The sequence below is a fragment of the Battus philenor genome, unplaced genomic scaffold, assembly GCF_028537555.1.
Source record: "Battus philenor isolate CCGP_79_NKW_IND1 unplaced genomic scaffold, ilBatPhil1.0.hap1 SCAF_9, whole genome shotgun sequence".
NCBI lineage: Eukaryota > Metazoa > Arthropoda > Insecta > Lepidoptera > Papilionidae > Battus > Battus philenor.
In genome coordinates, this window is record NW_027181759.1 from 1,288,616 (window position 1) to 1,310,570 (window position 21,955).

The window sequence follows — 21,955 nt, forward strand, 5'->3', positions numbered from 1 at the left end:
TCATTCACCCTTTAAAGCTTTTACATATATAAATTAACCTTTATACTTGAATGTACTAGCGTTGTTTCTTTTCAGCTGGAAGCGATGTAGTTAGAGGTAGGTATTTCTGCCGTCAATTTAAATTGCACAAGCATTACAGTATTGCGGTTTAAAGAGCGTTGCAGCATTTGTAATCACATGTCTAATTAGAATACATGTCCAGTTGAAACAACCTTGGGATGCGTAGATTCTTTTAAAATTATTTATTGCGTGTCACGTTTTTACAATGGTTGTTAGCTGTAATCTGGCGTCATTAGTTGATGGATGTAATAAGGCTTTCAGTTTATTAGTCCAGGAGGCCGTTTGGTTAGCAACCATTTAGTTATTTTTAAAAGTACCCTCACTTTTACATGTGATTGTTAGGAAAAAAATGGAGAGATCTTTAAAACCACCGCGCTACACGGCGACGTATGGCGAGAGCATCGGGTGCATCAGAACCGCGCCGGGGCATGTCCACCACCATTCTGACAAGAAGATAACGTAGGGTAATCTAGGAAAAATTGTCAGGGGTCAGTGTTATTAAAAAAGGGCGTCTCTGTCGCAATAACACGGTACAACAAGTTTTATGCGCCATTGAGTTATTCTGTGAAGAAAGCTGTTATTAAAATTGGAGATAAAATTTCACAAATAATTTATTTTACTAATTTTCAAAAGCATTTATATCGATTCTTACAACAATCGATGTATAAACTTAAACAGGTATAGCAGCGACGTTGTTCTATCTCCATCATCATTGACATCATTTCAGCCGTATTACGCCCATCGTTGGACATATATAGGCTTCCATCATATATTTTACATATCACCGGTTGTCCTATTTTACTTAAGATTGATCGATTTGAAGCTCAAAGTTAACTGTAGAATACACGAAGTTCATTTTTTACTATCGAATACTCAGTTTCAATAGTAATTATGATATTTCCATATCAATAAGAATTTTATACACTATAAACAAATCATTTGACCTCTGTCTCGTTTGATTTCTACGATGCTATGTGCTTGCCTAGAAAAAACATGTACACTTTTTACTTGAACATTCCCGAGCTATAGTTAGCTGGAAACAGTTTCATATCTTGGCTATTGGCACTATAAAAGTTGTATCAAAACGCCTTGCTAATGAAATCAGTGGCCATTCTCAAGTTATGACATCACCATAGGAAATAAGGATTGATTTTTATAATTAGTTACACAAAAAAATCTGTGCGTCAATGTAATTACGTGGGACGTCAGTCTCTATATTGCTTGTGGACTCCATCAAAAATTGTTGATTTTAAAAAGCACTTAGTCTCGTTTCGTCGCATGTTACTGGAGGGCCGATGGGGGACTATAATTCGATTGTTACATCAAAAAATATTAAATTAGCCACGTTTCAAGGTCCTCTACCCCCTGCCACGCCTTAATTTGATTAATTCCTATATACGCAAACTATACGGTGTTTTTAAATATACCACTTTAGTACTTGCAAATTTGTAACCATTGAAAAGTACAATCAATTTTAGTTCAAGTACGAGTATTGTCCGCAGGAATATGATGTGCTAATGGGTTAAAGATTGACAGCGAAAAAGCGCTTAGCCTAAAAAGAAAACTGAACGGATATCACAAGGATCCTAAATGGGTCCCTCAGTAAATATAAAAAGATATTAGTTTCTTCTTAAAAACGTAAAAAATAGTATTCTAAAGATGAAGGCGAAGTAAGGAAGGCTAGACTTTGTGACGAATAAAATAAAGATGCGCGTAAGATATTGAGAGGGAGAAAAGTTGAGGATGAAAATATAATTAATAAGTGAATAATTTATTGACAAAAATGATGTTCCTGTGTACCCAAGACAGAGGATGTACGAACGGACCCCAATAATGGGAACCAAAAGAAAAACTAGGACTGTTGACACAGGATGATGACATGCACGAGTGCTGAACCTTAAGTAGTTTTTATTGGGCTATTCCAGTTTTCTTTCCCCTGTTTGGTAAGTGGTGTTACGGGTCTTGCATTCTAAAGAGTCAACCAGGTAAACATTTGAGATTTAGTGTTACTTTAATTAACCAATTGACGAGTTAGGACTAAAAACGTCTATCGCGTGCAAAACGGGTAAAAGTTGACTGTAAATAAAGAAATCTAGATACTTAGGCGAAGCTTCTAGACTAAAGAAACACGCGAAGAAGACAGTGGCATATAGATTAGACCTTTTTGCCGTCAAACTACGTTGGTAAATATTTTATCACTTGTACAAAATTTAGGCGCTTTACATTTTAAAACGGTATAGTATTATTCTTGTGTTTACAGAGTGTGTTAAAAAAAAGTTTTTTTCCCCGTCTCACCGCTCACATACGTCCGGCGAAAATTAAACCCATAATGTAGTTAAGAGTCACAAAAACGAATCTTGTAAAATTTTGACGAATAAATACAATATTCAGAGCGACGTTTACATGCGCCATGTATTATAGATTCGTCTCTTATTACATACATTTGTACAAGCTACTACTCTTTAATAAAACAAATTTAAAATTTTATACAGCATGACCATCATTTCAGCCGCGCGACGTCCACTTATGGACATGCGCTTCACCTAGAGGCTTCCAATACGACTAGGCTTAACAAGGTAGCTGTCCACTTTTTTCTTTTTCTTTTATTTCTTGTCAATATACCACAGATATTACCACACTTGTCTTTGTTACTTACAATCACAATTATTACACTTTTTTTGTATTAGTGCTACCTTACCCAAATATCTTCTAAAATTATTTTGTAGCCTTAATCTTGAATTATTTAAAACTAAATTAAATGTAATTTATTCTTGTGGTCTTTTTTTTACAACGCTCTACCAATGTCCGCTACACTAAGGTTCCAACGACCATCTGTTTCTCGTGCTATGTGACCTGCCGACTGGGATATTAATGTACACGTATTTATAATATTTATTCTGCGTTTTTTTAGCAAACTCCCCGCTTCGCATGTTGCTTAGTCATAATAAGCGAACTCGACTGCTCCCCCCAAAAAAAAAAAAACTGCACCGGCGCAAGGAGGCGGTTGGCGCGAAAAGTCAAGTTTCCCTACCCACCGGCAGACGCCCGGAGAGACGCGTGTCGTTCGTTCTCTTTTAAACTTTATTTCAATGTCGTGCTGGGGACGCTTCAGGGAAGGTTGAATTGTTACGTTTCATTTTTAACTTTTTAAATCTGACATTCCTTCTACATTTACGCGAATTAAATAAACTTTGTCATTCGTGCATTAAAATATCATGTCCTTCGGTGATACTTTTATGTTTATTTCTTAATACGAACTGTTCAGCATTTGTTTCGTAGTAACTGATGTCATGTATATAAAAATGTGGTTCAATACAAGATGATTGGTTACAGGTGTAAAAGCTTTAAAAGTTGCCGACGAATGAGTTTTACTTTCTTCATGTTTAGGTAAGAAAAGGACCAATATTTAGCCACTTCCACTACATGTCCGGAAGTGGCTAAATATTGGTCCTTTTCTTACTTAGGGTGGACTTCCGCGAGGTAACGCCTGATTCCATTAAATATTCATGTTTAGGTAACAAGTTGTAGAGCTTTTGCACTAATTTGCAATCACCTAGTGCAAAGTGATAATTTTAAAATAGGTTGCATGTTTATTTTATTGCGATGGGTCAATAACTTCTGGCTATACAAAGTCTACAGGGATAGATTGTAAATAATTATTAATTTTAATATATAGCACTTCTTATAACAGCGCAAACGTTTTCCAAAGTGCTAGTAGGGATTCCGTCCTCTCGGGCATCCTTGGTTCGGATTTCTGTTTTTTTTTTATTATTAATTCTAATTTGTATCGCTAGTGTTCCTTTTTTACAATATTTTTCGCTTTTACTAAGCGAGACAATTGGGAGAGGGTTGCCACTATTTGATACGAATCTTTCTTCTCCCAACTGCGAGGCACGACAGTGTTTTATAATTTTTACAATTTTTCTTATACAATTTTCTCTTATGGGTAAATACAGCTAAAATTTATACATATTGACAATTAAATTTGTAAGTTTTACTCAATTATATATTAGTTGGTACAATTCTAGGTGGTTATTATTGACGTCGTACCGTCGTGGGGGCCTTCGAGTTTGCTCTCTCTATGGAGCGTACATCGAAACAGTCTAAGAGCTAGGCGGTCTCCAAATCCGGTGAAATAATAGCATGTGCACGAATCGAGGCTTAGTAGGAAACCTTCAAGCTTCGGTACTTTAAAAAAGTCTCAATTAAGCGCCCTCTGCGCCTTGTCGCGTCAAACCCGCGAAATTTACATATGCCCTTTGAGCAGCAGTGTAAACTTCGTAAAAAGGTATCATAAGTAGTGATCACTTAGATGAAAATGGATTTAATATGTGACTCAGGTTTTACATCATCATAATTCCAGCCGCGGTACGTCCATATCTAGTCAAGTTATAAGTTGGCGACATCATATTACAATTTAACGGGAGCCTAGACAAACACTCCAAGAAATGATGGACCGGAAAAACCTCGACTTGGACAGTCACTCGTCCAAAATGACGTCATTCACTTTTTTCAATTTTCTTGTGTTTTAATGTACAAAGGAGTTACGATACCATGAGTATGTGCTGTACAAATTCCTTTTTTAAATATCGATGTAAAAATAATAACGCTTTACAAGTGCCGTCATCGTATTTCATTGTAAGTCCCTCTTGACATTATGTGTTTATGTTTGCTCGGATCGGCCGGGCCCGCGCTGACCTTTGCGCCGTCGAAACCCGAACGTAAATAGATACGGCGTGACGTACGCATCGTTCGTCTTTCCGGTTGTTCGCAAACGACGTCCGATAACGCTATCACTCGGTTCCGGTGACGGCTGGTATATTATACGCTACTGATGCCTATGTATTAATCTTTAATGGAATTAGGCGTTACCTCGCGGAAGTCCATCCTAAGTAAGAAAATGACCAATATTTAGCCACTTCCGCACATGCAGTGGTAGTCGTGCAATAAAGTGCGTATGCGGCAAACAATGCGAATCACACAACCGCCACCGCCAAATTACTCAACACGTGTTTCACCCCTCCACGGGGCATCTTCAGGAGTTATGTTACACCGATTAGTGCCAAACACAGAGTCGCATTGTTTGCCGCATACGCATTTATCAGCGGGCTGGCGGGCGGTGCACTTTATTGCACGACTACCACTGCATGTGCGGAAGTGGCTAAATATTGGTCCTTTTCTTACTATGTATTAATCCTTAGGAGTATTAAGAGAGATAAAGATTTTGAAGAAAATTATAAAACCTTTGCAGGTGTAAGATAAAGTATTTATGTCGTCAATTTCATCATCAGCGTATCAGCTGATAGCCGCCTGAGTCTCTGGCGCTGCCGGCAACCAGTGACATCTCGCGATCTTAAATATGTCGCCAGTTCATCTAGTAGACGGCTCACCAGCGCCGCATCTACGAGCTCGTGGTTGCCAAACCTTTCGGCTTCAATGGCATTCGGTTCTATGTTGACTATGGTTCTTCTGCAGATATCTTCATGTCTGATAAAATCTCGCAGCAAAATTACGAGCATAGCTCTCTCTCTGCTTTGATCTCCGGGTGACCTTGGGCCTTGTTACAGATCTCACCGTCAGCGATCACGTTAATTTAAGTGTGTAGTAAAATGTACAGGGTGATTGATTATAACGAATACGTTTAAAGGGAGCGAATGTGTAGCTTCCTGTGCACTTGCTGTGGACTGATCTGTGGAAATATTTTCAAGTATGTCGAGTAGTAGCTAAATTAGTGACATATTTTTATAAATTTGTTTTTACTTCAAATGAACACAATCAGAAGATACAAAATGTTTCCTAGGGTCAGTAAAGTGTCTGCATTAGTGTTTTACATTCAGACAGGCCGTGGGTTCCCTTGTTCGTGGTAAACACAAGTAGGTTGAGTTTTGTTCTTAAACATTGTCCCTATGTGTTCTGGAATTTTTTTTAATAATTTATAGTTAGATATCCGTGCAGAAAAAAAGGAAGTTTAATTGGAATCATTGAGCCACCATATTATGACGTCGTTCAACATAAATTAAATAAGAAAAGGACCAATATTTAGCCAGTACCGCACATGTAGTGGTAGTCGTGCAACAAAGTGCACCGACCCGTGCAAGCCCACTGATAAATGCGTAAGAGGCAAAAATAATGCGAATCTGTGATCACGATAGAACAAAAAACGATGAAAGACGCGGTGTTTAATACAAGAAATAAAAATAAGTTGTATACTCCTAGTTTTCTTCGACAAAAATTAAACAAATCTTTTATGACACAAGATAGTCGTATGTACAATAAAATTTGACAATCAATTTTATATCTGCCACTGGAGATATTTAAAATAAATTTAAAAAAATGTTATTAGACAAGATTTTTATTTAATATAAAAATACTATATTGATGTTTATATGTGGTATTAAATGCACTCTTTACTATGTTTGTAAAGAGGAACTGTTGAGTTTCTCGCCGGCTCTTCTCAGCAGAACTGCCTTCCGAGCTGATGGTAGCTTCCTGTGGGAACAACAATGACGACGACTTTTTATGTTGATTGATGATTCCGAAGTGCTTGTAATAGCCTATTCGAAAAGTTTTATAAAGCGATCGTACGGACATAAATTACTTTAAATGAAAGTGGAAAAATAAACTCTCACAAATATTCGAAGAATAAATGGACTTTTATCCTTTTTCGAAGTCCAATTTTCACGATATACCGGTAAAATATGTCCACTGCGTGACTACACGGTTAAGGGTTGGTAGAAAAAGGAAAATATTTCCCCCACATTATCTAAAGAAGGTTGTTTATTTGTATCAGTATAACAATATAGTTACAACTGTATATTTATTTACAAATATTCAAAGGCTTTTGGTGGTATATTTTTGGACGTTTTGTTGAAGATGCTAATTCTATTTCGGTGAGCTAGTGTTAAAATACTAATTCTATAATTATTTCTAATTCAAATTAAAAATATATCTTACACGCGCTTTAAAACTGTTCGTTACTTTGAACATTTTAAAAAGGACATTTTCGGAATATTGATCTGCTAAGAGCCGGTTAGAAACTCAAAATTTTCACGTTATTATAATAGCAATAATGTCAATAAGTCAATAAACAAAAATCCTCACATTTCGATCAACTAAAACTCTGACAAAAAAAGCTGAGAAACGGAAGGTATTAAGATATCGACGAAGACACTTGAAGGATTAAGTTATTTTTTTTTAATATCAACGTAGCGACGTGTTATATGCAATGCATCAGTTTATTAATAAAATAAAGTTGGTGAGCGCAGACACTGCGAGCGCTCCCGCATTCAATTCCACCCACTTAATTCACACTTCAGTTGCAATTGTTCATTAAGTACAATTACTTAATAACAGCACCGCGGCACGACGCCGTCCGTCCGGTCGTGCGAGCTATTAGCGGATGGACATACGGTGTCCACTTTATGAGCCCGGAGCTATTTTCGTCTACACCCCTATTATTCAGAGCTGTGGTGAGGAATCATTATTTACTTTCATAGGACGCAAGTTTTATTAATGAACAATGAAAAACATCCTAAGTAAGAAAAGGAACAATATTTAGCCACTTCCGCACATGCAGTGGTAGTCGTGCAATGAAATGCACCGCCCGCCAGCCAGCTGGTAAATGCATATGCGGCAAACAATGCGAATCACACAACCGCCACCGCCAAATTACTCAACACTTGTTTTACCTCTCCACGGGGCATCTTCAGGAGTTATGTTACACCGATTAGTGCCAAACACAGAGATTTTATTGCACGACTACCACTGCATGTGCGGAAGTGGCTAAATATTGGTCCTTTTCTTACTTAAGATGGACTTCCGCGAGGTAACGCCTGATTCCATTAAATGAAAAACATTAAAAGAAAACCTTCATATTGTATACACATTTTTGTATTCGGATCAGAATAGAGGAATTGGCCACATTCTTTTTGTGTGAATCAATTTTCCCAACTTGAAAAGTATAGTATATGAAGGTTGCTACATGCTACATATAAATGCATATGTAAATGTAAATTTCGAAGGTGTTAGCAAAGCCTGTACGAAGCAAAATATATAGAATTCATTATAGTTTCATATTCACCTACTAAGGATTATTTATGACGCAATAAGGCAGCTGTGCAAAATATTAAAATACGGTTTTGTATATATACAGTTACGGATCGAAAATGTGAACCTATGGCCGATCGAGTTCGTACAGATGCTTTTAAAATGTGGTAATTAGAGGAAGACATGATGCATGGACACCCCACTCTACCGATTTTAAAATCAAAACCAAGCCTTTTGCTATACGCCTGTTCTGAAATTTTAAGTTTTTCAGTCAGATATAAGGGTCGTTACCTAGAACAACTGATAGCGTGTGGCGAAGGTCGAAAAAGCGTAATTAAAATCGATTTAAGAAGTAACAACTTCAGAGGCTGTAAATAATTGCCATAATTGAAATCTTTTTGTTTATTTGCCCGTAGAAAACGTTTAGAGTTTTCCCCATAACCGCAAAAAGCTCTAACAATCAGTCATTCCTGTTGTAAGACAGCGTTGCTTCGAAACGTTTGCTTTTGATTGCGCCCGTCCATTCATCTCGCATCAAAAGCCACCTGCACACAGTCCAGCCGCGGCTTATCAACTCCATCATCACAATCATCGAAACGAGAAAAGTATTTTGCACCGCCCTTTGTTCATTTATAAAGGTGTATCACGGCCGAGGAGATTTGTTACGCAAATGAAAAAAAAAAAGTTTAATTATTTTTTTTTTTAATTATCCCCTGGCCAGAGCTCGTAATGTTAAAGGACTAAAACAATCGAGCCTTTATTATAGATTAAAAATGAATGGAAAATAACTAGTGAAAAGAAGTACGCTTTGAATATAATTTTATACGCGGTTTTTAAATACAAAATATAGCATAACTCGTAACTCTGTACAAATATTTATAAGAGAATTTCATTGAAAAGCTTACAAATTATATATAAATATGTACATATAAATATACATGTATGTATGCGTCATGATTTTATGACAATATTTACCTATCCAACAATACATCTTTTAATAAAGTTTAACAATACAGATTTATACATACATATATATTTTATCAGATATAGCCTGAATGAAATCAAGTTAATCAGGCGACATCACTGCCAAGAATTGTTGTCATTTAAATATTCGTTTATTAAATAATAAGACTTTTTAGTCAATTTCATTTTAATACGCATTTTGAATTTTTCAAATGGTAGTCTAATAATGTTTTGCGGATATTAATAAAAACATCTGATTATGTTAATTACAAATGAATTACAGACTTGTAAATACACTTTGGACGTCCCTTATTTATTAAGGATTGGTTTTAGATATAAAATCTTCAAGGGGTAATGTATAATATATAAAATGTGCAAAATTCGGATTACTACATATTTAAATTAGTGCAGACTTTGCTCTACTGCCACAAGTTAAACTACCTTTCGTATTCTAATATAAAAAATAAATTAATGTTTATCTTATCTATTATATTAAAGTGATATCTATGAAATCTGTTTCATAGATATCACTCTATACAGGATGATTGTAAATAAATGTAAGACTTTAAAGCTTTTTACTAACTAACATATATTTTAAAACCTATAACCTATCGCTTTGTGTACATGATTAACAAATGCATCTGTCATTAAAATAAACGTTACACTAAATAGTATAGGTACCTTTATAAATAATAAGTTACAAAAGAAAACAAATGAAATTACTTCGTTTTAAACAATTAGATGTAGCCGTTAGCACAAGAAGCTTGGCTAGGCGACTAAGAAGAATATAGATGTTTTAATAACAGAAATTGATAAGAAGGGGTATGAAGTTCATCTGTCTTTGAAATTCAATATCGTTCGACATCGCATCTGCGCGCGGGATCTTCTCGTTAGCAAAGTCATTCATCTTTCAATTCATAATACAAAACTTCAACTTAAAGTCTCATATTTTTAACAGCTACGCCCCTTGACCGTTTAGATTATAGTATAATGGAAACCCGTGTTCACATTGACCACTTTATGTATGCACTTTATAAAATACGCTCGCATTTTCGTCAATATATAAATTAATAAAGTTATTAGATATATACGAGTAGATGAAGAGATAACGCGAATATTAAAAGTATTTGTCGACAGAAATAAGAACATTGGTCATAAGTATTCCTCGCTCTTGCATGCTATGGCCTATCGAGTCCATAAGACTTCACTACAAACGATTAATTATTTTGATTATCTTTAACCATGATAGAGGGTGTCACATATTAAAAACCGTGTTTTGCAGGCTTCGCGAGAAATTAGTTTTAAGTGCGAATTTTAAGCACTTTAAATGACATCGTTTTGTCAGGATATACGTTGTTGCTATATTGGCATTTACAGATATAGGCTTGAAGGAGCAAATGGCGGATGGCGCTTAATATAAATCTCGTTTATGTAACATAGCTCGGAGACTCCGTTGACAATCTCACACCTACCGTTACTAAGTCTCTTTGTTCATCATGTCGGCCGATAGCTCCCCCGAAAATCGCTTCATGATCTGTCTTGCACGTACAGCGTCCAGTGACTTTCCCCGTGACTTTGACTATGTCGTTGACCCATCTAGTGTGGCGCCTGCTCGCGTCGCGTCTATCGGCACGTGGTCATCACATGAGAATCTTTCATTGTTGATATTGTTGTCCCTACTATCTACCACAGGTTTGGAAGGCGGTTCTAAGAAGAGCCGGCGAGAAACTCAACAGTTGATGTGCAGATATAGTTTTATAAAGAGTCCGTGACAATAATTAGCTTCTTTAGTAAGCATCGGCAACATTTAATTCTACACATTAACATCAGTAAAATATTTTAAAATAATATATCTTTTACAATGGTAGGTTTGAATTTGGCTGTTAAATTTAATTGTATATAAGTGTACCTTATGTCATAAATGATTTATTTAATTTTTGAAGACGAAAACTAGGAGTATACCGCTTATTTTTATTCATTGTGTTTACACCGTATCCATCACTGTCATTTAAATAATTTTGTATGTTTTTGCGGAAAAACAAACCATAATTATATATATATCGTCCCCGACATATGAGCCTTACAAAAATTGAATTTTAAAAACTTTTTTTACTAACTACAGTGGAACGTATTTATTTAATATCTTGAAGTATTTCCACATTACACTATATTAGCTTTTCGTTCAACTCTAAATTTATATGAAGTAAAGCAAGTAGGAAATCTTTCAGACATTTGAAGAAATGAAAGAGCGGTTATTCCTTATTTTATTTATATCCTGATATAATATATCCACTGCATGATCGCATAAAGCGAAAGTTTGATAGAGAAACGGAAATATTGACACATTATTTATAGGAAATGATTTCTTGTGTCTGCACAGGAAGTTTAATGAAATAATAATTAGAAACAATAGCATGTGTAATTATCTTCGCAATGGGCAAGCCACACCGCATCTACCTATCGGTTTATTATGAATTTCCTGTGCGCGGATCCGACTAAATATTTACGATTTCCGTGGCCTACTGCGAACGTTTCCTTTCATTAATTTTACTTTTGACAATAAAAAAAAAAAACTAAATACGAGTGAAGAATCGTAACAAAACATTTAGTTATCTCGGAGCTCGAAAAAAAAAATATATGCCCCGTAAAGTTTTTTTTTCGATTCCATTTTGGACAGGCGTCGTAATTCCGAGAAGGCCCTAATCCCGTTTACAGCTCGCGCCTAAAAACTTTTTGAAATGGGTTAGCGTAATTTATTCTTAACATCTCTCACTCGTTAATAGCACGCGGAACAATATCGGGTTTTTTTCTTTCCTCTGTCTGTCCGCCCTGAGCCGCCTTGCATCTCCTCACACTGCATTCGAATATCAACCTTATATACTTCGTTTTTAAGTACAGTTTTCGTCGCACGCGTCATGTGTGAACGATGCCGAGTCGGCCATATGTTTTTTCATACGTCTCAAACGATTATTAGATTTTACGGAGCCATTTAAACTCTAATCGTAACCGAGTCAAACGTATTACAGCTTGACCTCCGCTGTCCTCTCGGGATATAAATTCCCGCTAATAATAAGTACAATCAATTGCTCAATGACAACTTAATTATATATGTTATAAAACTTATTTTCTGATTTCACAATTCGCCTCCTAGTTTGGACCCATTGACGCAGTGTTTATATATGTAGCACATATGAAGTGACTATGTTATTAAACTCTATTTCTACTCTGTTTATAATAAGTAAGAATAATACATTAACTGACATCATGGCGTTTATGTCATACCATACTCTATAAACCTGACCATAAACTGTTCAAGATCGGGTCTTCAGCCCCGATGACGTCCGAAACTTTCGTTTCCAACCACGCTTGGATGCAATCAAGCTTTATGACCCGGTGCTGTCTTACCGAAAAGACCATTCTTGATGATAAAATGTGGTGTTATGAGGATTAATCACCTTCTTCAGAATCGTATCTGGATACAGTTGTGATCGGATACCTTTTACACAGAAATAAGGCACGTTCACTCTTTAGAAGTTATCACCCTACCAAACCATCGATGAAGTCTGATAATGTTCATCTTGTACCGAGATGTCTAGAGAAGCTTTCGAGCAGAAACTGTCATTCTGCTTTAAAACAATACTTTTTTTTCTCCAATCTCTCTCTCCCTTAGCGTTCGTTACCTACCCGCACAAGTTGTTTTAGACCCATTTTAAAATTATCGATTAAATAATGACCAGGCTCCCATAGGCTGAAGGTCCCAAATATTCTTTCAAAATACGCGACGTAGTTCAAGGTGCTATATTAATTTCCTGAAATAAAATATTTTACTTACGACCAGTATTTCTTCGCATTTTTTCTCTACTGTTTTATTTGCCTTTTTCATATCAATACTAAGAGAAAAGCAAAACTTTGTCAAATAGGCCTGCCCGGTATAAATATTCGACTAATACCACGCGAAAGGAATGTTAAAAAAATTGCATTTGACTTTATACCCCCTTCTTGTTATTCTCCTACGAAGATTCGGTTCTCTAGTACGTAGTGATAACGTATATTACTATCGATTTTTTTAACGCCTATTGGAGAAATGAGAACATAACTTATTCAAATAAGAAATATAAATTCCAATTTCAAATATTTTTTTTTATTGTAACAGTATAAATGGCCAGAAAAATGTCAGCCGTTTTTTTTTACTTTAAAATGTAGTAGGCCATGTACATCGCAACTCCTAGATTGATTGTTATGATGTAAAAATATACATTCATTTTCATTACGGTATTCGTATTTAAAATGTTTTCGTAACTGCGGCCTAGGCCATGAAAGCTTTTAATGTGTTCCGATGCAGACCGCAGGGGCCGGCCGACCTGCGATGCATTGATTGAAGGAAATACTGCGCGCGAGCTAAAAGCTTTTGCTTGTAGCGCCAGTGATAAGCTGCGCTTATTATTACGCCCCCCCCCCTCTACTTTAAATATGCGCTTAGAAATGGGATCAACGAGCTTACGTTTTATGATTTCCTGGTACATTTTAATAGGTACTTCTTTTTAGGCAATGCTTGGTTGTTTGTTTATTCAAATCCATTTTCTTGTTAGAAAGTGGAGAGAATCATATAATACCATAGAAAGAAACCCCATGGTGGGTGGACACATTTTGATTATGTAAATATATTTACAAAAAAGTTAGTTGGCCAACCGTATACTGTATTTGTTTCTTCTTGTATGGACAGAAACGGAGCCAGTTGTAGACGAGGTGGTATTATTACATTTTTACAGAAACTATAATATTTACAATTTATATCCGTACACAATGTTCGCAATTATCTCAATGATGGCGCCCAAATTTAAATTTGCGTTCGAATTTCAAATCCAGCAAAAATATTTTAACTGTATAGAGTACTGTAGTGATCCATAATACGCAGCGTTGTCATGTGATCACTACACATATAACAGTTAAAAAGTAAAAAAAAAAAATTAATTAAAACGTCCGCTAAAGGTTTCTATTTAAGTAATTCTAAATGCAGGGTTTAAGTATATGAGTCGCTCTCAGCCACTAACAGCACTCCATGCCCTCGCCCTAAGCAATCCACCGGCGGTGAAACTGCCTGTAGGTTGGCCATAAATCATCTCCGCCAATCCGGACATGCGTCCTGCGACCGCGACGAACTCTTTGCACCCTAGCGTTCCTCGTGTACCTTTTGTTATTTTCGCGAGGGAGTCGTGTTACTCGTCGATTTTGTGTTACACATTAATCATACGTCTTAATATTGAAACATGTTAATTTAACATCAAAAACGTTATAGCTTATTTTCTAAAATATCGTTGATGCCTGACATTCTGTTCGTATGTGATCATGGAGACCAGGTGGTCAGCTCACAAGGTGAACAGACGATCTTGTTAAGTATGTTGTCAAACACTGGAAACAGGGTGCTTCCGACTGGTCCTATTCCAAATCCTAGGAGGCCTACGTCCAGCTAGATTCCAATTCAAATTATCTTGTTGAAATTGGCATTTACACGCACTTTTGAATCGTCGTTTATTTTAACATTATAAGTAGTAAGCTACCACCTTACTCTTTTTAAATGTAATTCTACAGTTTTTCGTTTGTACATTATAATATCAACCATGTATAACCATGAAAAGTAGAAAATAGTCGATATATACATATATTTATACTAAAAAAACCACAAAAGTAACTTAGATAAGTTGGTTTTTTCCGGAGAAAGATTTAAAAAAACGAAAAAAAGTTCACTGTTATTCAAATTACTTGTGTTTCAATAAGTTTTAAATTTATTTTTTACGTTTAATTTTTAATTATATTAAAATATGATTAAATAAGATAAAAATGCAAAATTGCTTTGCGTATAGTATTATCGATACAATGATTAATTAAACTTAATATAATTCAATAAAATACCTACTGACTAACTTTACCAATTAATATTATAATTGACTAGGTTTACACAAATCGACGGATGAAAAACTACAAGAATACTGAAAGCTTTTTCAGATAGACACAAATGTATTTACAATATATATTTACTTCATCGCATTGTTATTACTTCTAGTTGGAGAGTAAAGAAATAAAACATAGTAATCATTTATTATTATTTAGTGAACATTCTAGAAACTGTACAATTGAGAGATACATAAAAAACACGAAAGATTTTTGTGCTACTTTCAAAAATACCTTATCATATTAATATTCTTTTGTAAAATATACACAGGCTGACCATACTGAAGAAATTTCATAATTACATATACGTATATTGCAAAGGAACAAAAAACGTGGAAAACTACGTTTGATGTGAAAATTACAAATAGGCTTTGGCATTATTTGTGACACACAGATAACGTAATATACTTTTAACGTTTTTTTTTTTTTTTTATAAAAACTAATGTGAAATGTTGGTGTGCTAGCGACAAGAGTTTTTTTCTGGACTTGCAGCCTTCTAAGCCAGCTCCTCACAGTCCCAGAGCCTATAGCCTGGCAATCTCTACTCGAGACTTCGTCCATTTGCATTTGGATTTTTATCCGATTTTATATACTAAGCACTCGTTTCGTCGTTTCGTATCAAACTGTCTGAAAAAACATCACTTAACAGTTTCTTACCACGGGGGTCAAAACGAGACAGGCCAAACAAAACATATGAATTCTCCCAAAAAGTAGTTTTCACATTTTGAGTGCCAGATATTTTATTGATATGTTTTCCTAAAAAGCCTTAAATAATAGATTTAAATTAGTATTTCATTATTGTCGCTAATTGTATTGTTAAATAGCTAAGTAATTTTTACAATGTCATCTTCCATAAAGTTAGTAACTCTTTTGTGGGCAAAGGACATTCAACATATACACCTGTTATTTCTCTGTATTATTTGTAATTGTTTATTAAATTTAAATTTGTTAAAAATTCAAGTGTAAAAGATTTATTAAGTGAAAGTGGTAATACAGCCATGAAATGAGCTGCATAAAATACTATTTTAAGAACTTTTAAAGCGAGATAATGGCAGTTGGAAAGAGAGAGAAAGGTAAAAGAAATCAATAAAGGAAAAATAATTGATATTAATTTATTTAAAATTAGCCTTTACTAGTAATCTTTTGTTGTCATACACTAGATATGTATTAATTTGAAAGATTAGGTCCGTTTTCTTAATTTTTTAGTACTAATAAATAATTGGTAACGTGATGCTATATGTGTGTATGTTTTGTTGTTCGCAGGTGGTGAGGTGGTCGCGTGCGAGGGGAGATGCTGGGCGGGGCGGCGGGGGGCGCCCGCTCCCGCCCGCCCGCTGACCTCCAGCAAGGTATGCCGACCTGGTACTTTCGTGCGATTTTTAACCCATTGCATGTTGTTTGCCTGTTTTTTTTTACCTTTTAAAATTTCTCCATTTTTTACACAGTCGAGGATACTACTTATATGTAAAATCTAGTCTATGAACTTAAGAATAAATAATAAAATTTAATAGAAATATCGTAACAAATAAGGTTAACACTAGATTAGAGCTTTTTGTTTACAGTATTTACTATATATAATACTTATTTATAATACTACTTTATACTACTACTACTATTATTTATAACACTCGCTTAATGTTTCCAAATTATCATATATATATATTTTATATGCGATTAATTAAAAGTTACATAACTAAAACTTGTAAAACAAAGTCCCTATCATAGTATTAAGAATTTTTTAGTGTAAATATCTGATAATAATATAAAACCTAACCTAACCGAACCTTACTTTGTTATCACTTAGATTTCTTAATATAATAGATAATGTAATGAGTTGCTCTAATAAAACCCGTTTTAGTTTGTTGTGGTCACCACTCAGATCAGTGCGTTTGTTCAATTTCATTCTAATTTCTTTTAATTGGGCGGCACTTTTCACAAGTGGTTACTTTAAATGATCATATACCCTTGTATACCGAACCTCTCTTGGTCAGATTGATAAAGTTATACAAAACATCATAAGAAAGGCAAGACATTCACTCCTGACAAGGTTCACCGCCCCCTAAGATTTCCAATAATAACAGATGAAAGCAGCCTGCATTAACAGTAAAAAAATCTTCAAAATTCTTATATTCAAAAATGATTTCTGAATTAATTCTACTCATTAAATTAAATTTAAAAAAGAAAAGAAATTCCATTTTAAAATGTATTTTCTTTTCAATTAGTCAAAAGTAAAAAAGGTTTTTTTTTTATTTGCGCGTCCGTTATCAAACTCGTGATGATAGCCATAGAAAAAGAATAGACACCATTCTACTTTATTTATTTATTTAATACTCTTCATAGTACACGTTAGAAAAATAAATACATTGGATGCTTAATAACCGAGACAAAAGTTCAATGCGATCTCACTCAATGTTTAATTTATTTCTTACATACACTTCACTATGTTGTTACTCTATGTTCATTATTTTTTTTATATGATGGCCCACGTTATTGGGGACCTCTCGTTCCCCTATCTTGTGTGGGACAGGGACTTTGATTTTTTATTAATATATTCACACACTTCTATTTATTTTCATTCTCTTCTTTCATATTTACTAATTATCTCTCTTCATTCGTGTTCATTCCTTTCGTACATGTTCATTCATTCATTTTCGAACTTACAATTTGCTTTTAAAACCAATTTCCCTCTGTCTCTATTACTCACCGCCCGGATGGGTTGCCCTAGATTTCGCTAGGTTTTTTTTCCTCTACTTTGATGAATGTCGAGTGAAATTGGTTTGACTCTGGATATGTAGATGCTCCATATTTAAACATCACCCTTTAAACTACTGCTAGTATTGCTCCGTATATATGGTGCTTGGATTTAAAAACTTTGAGAAGTGAATGTGTAATTCATAATATACGGTGTTAAAAATCATTGGTTTCAGAAATAATTAATGTAATGATAATATATTAAGAATCAAGGAATCAAAATTTGGTTTACAACGTATTAAAAATAATTATTGTTTACCACCTATTGCACTACTATATACTGCAAACTTTGTACTGTCAGAAATTATTGGCTTGTAGCTTTCCAAACGAAAAAAATGAATGATATATTGCAGAGACATACATCACTTTATCTAGGGTGATTGAAAATAGGTGTATAAAGTAAGGTTACTGTTTTAAAATGGACTGTAGATTCATACCTTAAAAGTTATTTTTACACCTATAACCAATTATCCTATACAAGTAAACGTTTCGTAACTGTTCATAAAACTGGAGAGAACAATGAGTTAACAATAATAGTTATTAAAAATCATTAAGATTATGTGAAAATAATTTAACTTGAGTGAGCCGCATAGTTCATTGAACCATTGCCGGAATTCCTGGCTGAATAAAAATAAATTTATTGAGTAAGAAAACAGTATTTAGTAATTAATATTATTTTTTAATAATTTTATTTTTACTATAAAATTACGGGACTACCAGGATAACATAATATTAAGTGAATATAAATTACAATATAAAGCTTTTGAATTCAAAATCCTGTCCAATATTCCGAAACCTCTCGTTTTAAATATATATAAATAATAAACCTGTTATATATGTTACACTGCCTTTTAAACTAGAAACGATAGCGGAAATACTACACAAAACTCTTTCTTAATACAACTTGCAATTATCTTCTCAGCAAATATATGGTCATTGCAAGGCGTATACCTCTCCCAAAGTAATCTTAGAGAGATATATATCATCACCGTCATGCTTGGTAGCCAAATTGCCCATCTTTGAACACTTATTTGCAAGCAGTTGCAATTTTTTATAATTAATGCACAAAGTCTTATATATGTACATGGAGACAGTTTCTACGGCCGGGCTAGCACTGCTCAACTAACAATTGACACAATATTATTTCGCGCATGATTAGTTTTTGACTTCGAAACTATATCAGTTACTTCCGTCGGCGTGTGCCCTAAAGTTAAACCAATAAAGTTTAAAATCGCATCTGTCGGCAGGTGTAAGCAGGTTCCCGCTGTACTCGCTGTTTCCCGCGCAAGGCGCCAGCAGGCCTGCTATACATAAAGGTTGGTACTACTGTTTTTTTTTATAAACATTAAACTTGAACAGAACGACCAAACGATATTAAGTTGTATTGTAATGCGCTTAAAATACTAAATTGTCTGCGATAGGTTTATTCTCACAGTTTGACGCAAAAGTATTTGTCTTCACATTGTAGTTTTCTAAATTTTCTGTATATTCATGTCGAAAGATAAATACCAGAAGAGCCCAGTTTGATAGAGACAGATTAGAAAAGTGGGCGGGTCACATCGCTCATGTGACTGACGGTTGTGGCCAAAAGTTTCCCGAGTGGCGACCATGAGCCAGCAGACGACATAGTTATGATCACGGGCAGTCGCTGAATACGGACGGCGTAAGACTATTTCGTGATCATTGGGGTAGGCGTAACGAACTAACCTCAACTTACAAGAGATCCAAAAGCGTTCGGTTATTTCTACTAAATATGTTCCTCTCAGCATTTATTGGCAACGCACGCTCTGAAATAACGGTCCGGAGGTTTTTTTGCCTGCTTTTCGACTATAAAAACAGGTTATTTCTGACTTGCCTTGAGTTAAATCCAAGCTAAGGGGTTAAATCAATTACTATCTAAATGAAACGCGACCTCTTTAATTCACAGATATGGTTTGATCAACAAACTATGTTTAATCCATTTATGGGTGGGTAACATAACTTATCTTCAGTTAAAGCTAAATAATTTAGATGCATGCAATTATCGTTCGAGTGCTTTGTCGTGCGCGTTGTAGGGATAAGCGCTAATACAGTACTCGGGGCTGACGCCCTTAGTCCTTTACTAACTAGACATCCTTTATTACCTAACTAAATTATGCTCCCAATCCCGCTTTGGAATCCCGTTCCTGTAATAAACTGATATTCACACATGACTGCTCTAAATATTTTAGCAGGTTATAACGCGATTTCGCTATTATACCTCTTGCTTGCACCCTCTCCTCATAATGGCACTGCAAATATATATATATATATATATATATATATATATATATATATAAATAAAATAATAAATACAATTTTTGATTATTTGCAACAATCAAAAGTAAATGCTGGTGTGGCCATTAAAATTGCGTTGGATAATATCGATGCCGATCATCCTTGTTGGTCTTGTATTGATTGTGGTATTCAATTTCAAGGTTACACGGTGTGGTCCCAAATAATGTATTGTCTTCGAGAAACATACTTAAATTTTGACTCTTATTTTTATGAAAGTTTACTGCTTAGATATTCGCAGATACGACAGAGCGCCTGGACTAACTTTTATTTTTAGTAACTAAATTTGGCTAATGGTCGTATGTATATATATATATATTCTTTAAACCTTTGTGTTGTACTACCATTTCTGCTGATATATTCGCAACCGATTGGAGTATAAAGTTATAATAAAATATCTCCTATTGCCTCGGTACATTACTCCTGTCATTGAACCATTTATTATGGTAATTAGTTTTAAACAGTAACACAAAGATTTAATATCACAGTTTTATTAGGTGTTGTGATCAAACCATCATATATATTATAACTTGAAAAGATCGCGATTAGTCAGCAAAACTAACGATTTTGTTACTAATGAACTATAGCTTGAAATTACTTTAAGTTATTTTACTGGTCATCTAACGAAGCATATAAACAGGTGATGTAAGAAAAAATAGACGTAATAACAGATAGATTTTATATACATTTTAATATGCAATAGCACGCTAAAGGTACCATGCATGTAGGTGTATTACTAACCCATGTTGAACCCGCTTCGTGTATCCATCGCCTAAGCGCTCCCCCCAGGCCTCTATTGCATTCATTGACCCGCGAATTTCGGCCTGCGTGTTGTAAATTAAACACTTGTCGCTGCGGAAAATTATTCTAGCGATTAAAATCAATTTGTACATAGATTAAACAACTTTTTAAACTTGTTTATTGTATGTGTTTATGTATGTGTATATTTCTTATTCACACAACTATCGATCGTTGTAATTAATGTCCAATTATGTAACTTTTAAAATAGATTATAAATACGCGAAATGAAATTTGAAATATCTAGCACGTTATTGTCAGTCACCGGTGACTGACACATGTCTTTGTTTAGACGTTACGTCTTAGATTGACTGACATAGACGTGAAAATCATTGAACGACCTCAAAAGCAGTTTCTGTTTCAAGGCGTTTTAAGACACATAATTATTGAAGTAAATAGATATATTTGACCTCATGGTGATGTAGGTAAATATGGTGCTAAAATGCTATAAATTCGAATTCACACCATCATTTCAGTTTTAAGAAATCTCAGACATGAACTTCCCCCAGAGATTTCCAACTGAACCGGCTAGAAGCGGTCTATATCCAGCATTTGTCCAACTTCTGAGTGAATGCCCTATGCTACAATTGCCGATCATCTGTTTTTCGTGCTATAAATCCTGTCCACTGGCTTCTTCTCTTGCCAATTCCCGGGACTACGTGGGTTATTTCCTATAGTCTACGTATCTCTCGAGCAAAGCCCTTTTCATGATTCGAGTGACTGTGGGCTTGACCACAGCTATAGATCACGTTACCAAGCCATACGTCATTGGTACTGGTAATAAATGGTAATACACATTGGTCGACCTTCAAAACGACATGATTATGTCGTAAATTTTCAATATATAAGAAAACCTTACAACGATCCTTATAACATAGATAGTTTAATCTGAAACCGTGAGAAAGTATTAGGAAATTTTGTTTGTTAAAAAAACTCTGTAGGAACAGTACGTGATTCGGTATTAGCAATTCAAATTGGCATGTATTCAATACGAACGTGACTCGGTATAAGTAAAGTGGATTATGCGATTTTTATCTGTTTAAATCGACGTATACGATATTTGGGATTTGTTGAC

The 21,955-nt window shown here is 34.8% G+C and overlaps 1 protein-coding gene across 6 annotated transcripts in view; it reads left to right on the plus strand.

Annotated features, from left to right (window-relative positions):
* wge (winged eye) overlaps window positions 1–21,955 on the plus strand; it is a 168,335-nt gene that overhangs the window by 103,230 nt on the left and 43,150 nt on the right. For 5 of the 6 annotated variants that reach the window (XM_068776098.1, XM_068776097.1, XM_068776100.1 and 2 more), the window contains 2 exons: window positions 16,282–16,367; window positions 19,017–19,085. In XM_068776098.1, coding sequence (XP_068632199.1) covers window positions 16,310–16,367; window positions 19,017–19,085 — 127 coding nt within the window. In that variant the 5' untranslated portion in view covers window positions 16,282–16,309. Of the gene's footprint in view, window positions 1–16,281; window positions 16,368–19,016; window positions 19,086–21,955 lie in introns of those variants that run through there. The other variant, XM_068776102.1, reaches the window with a different exon arrangement.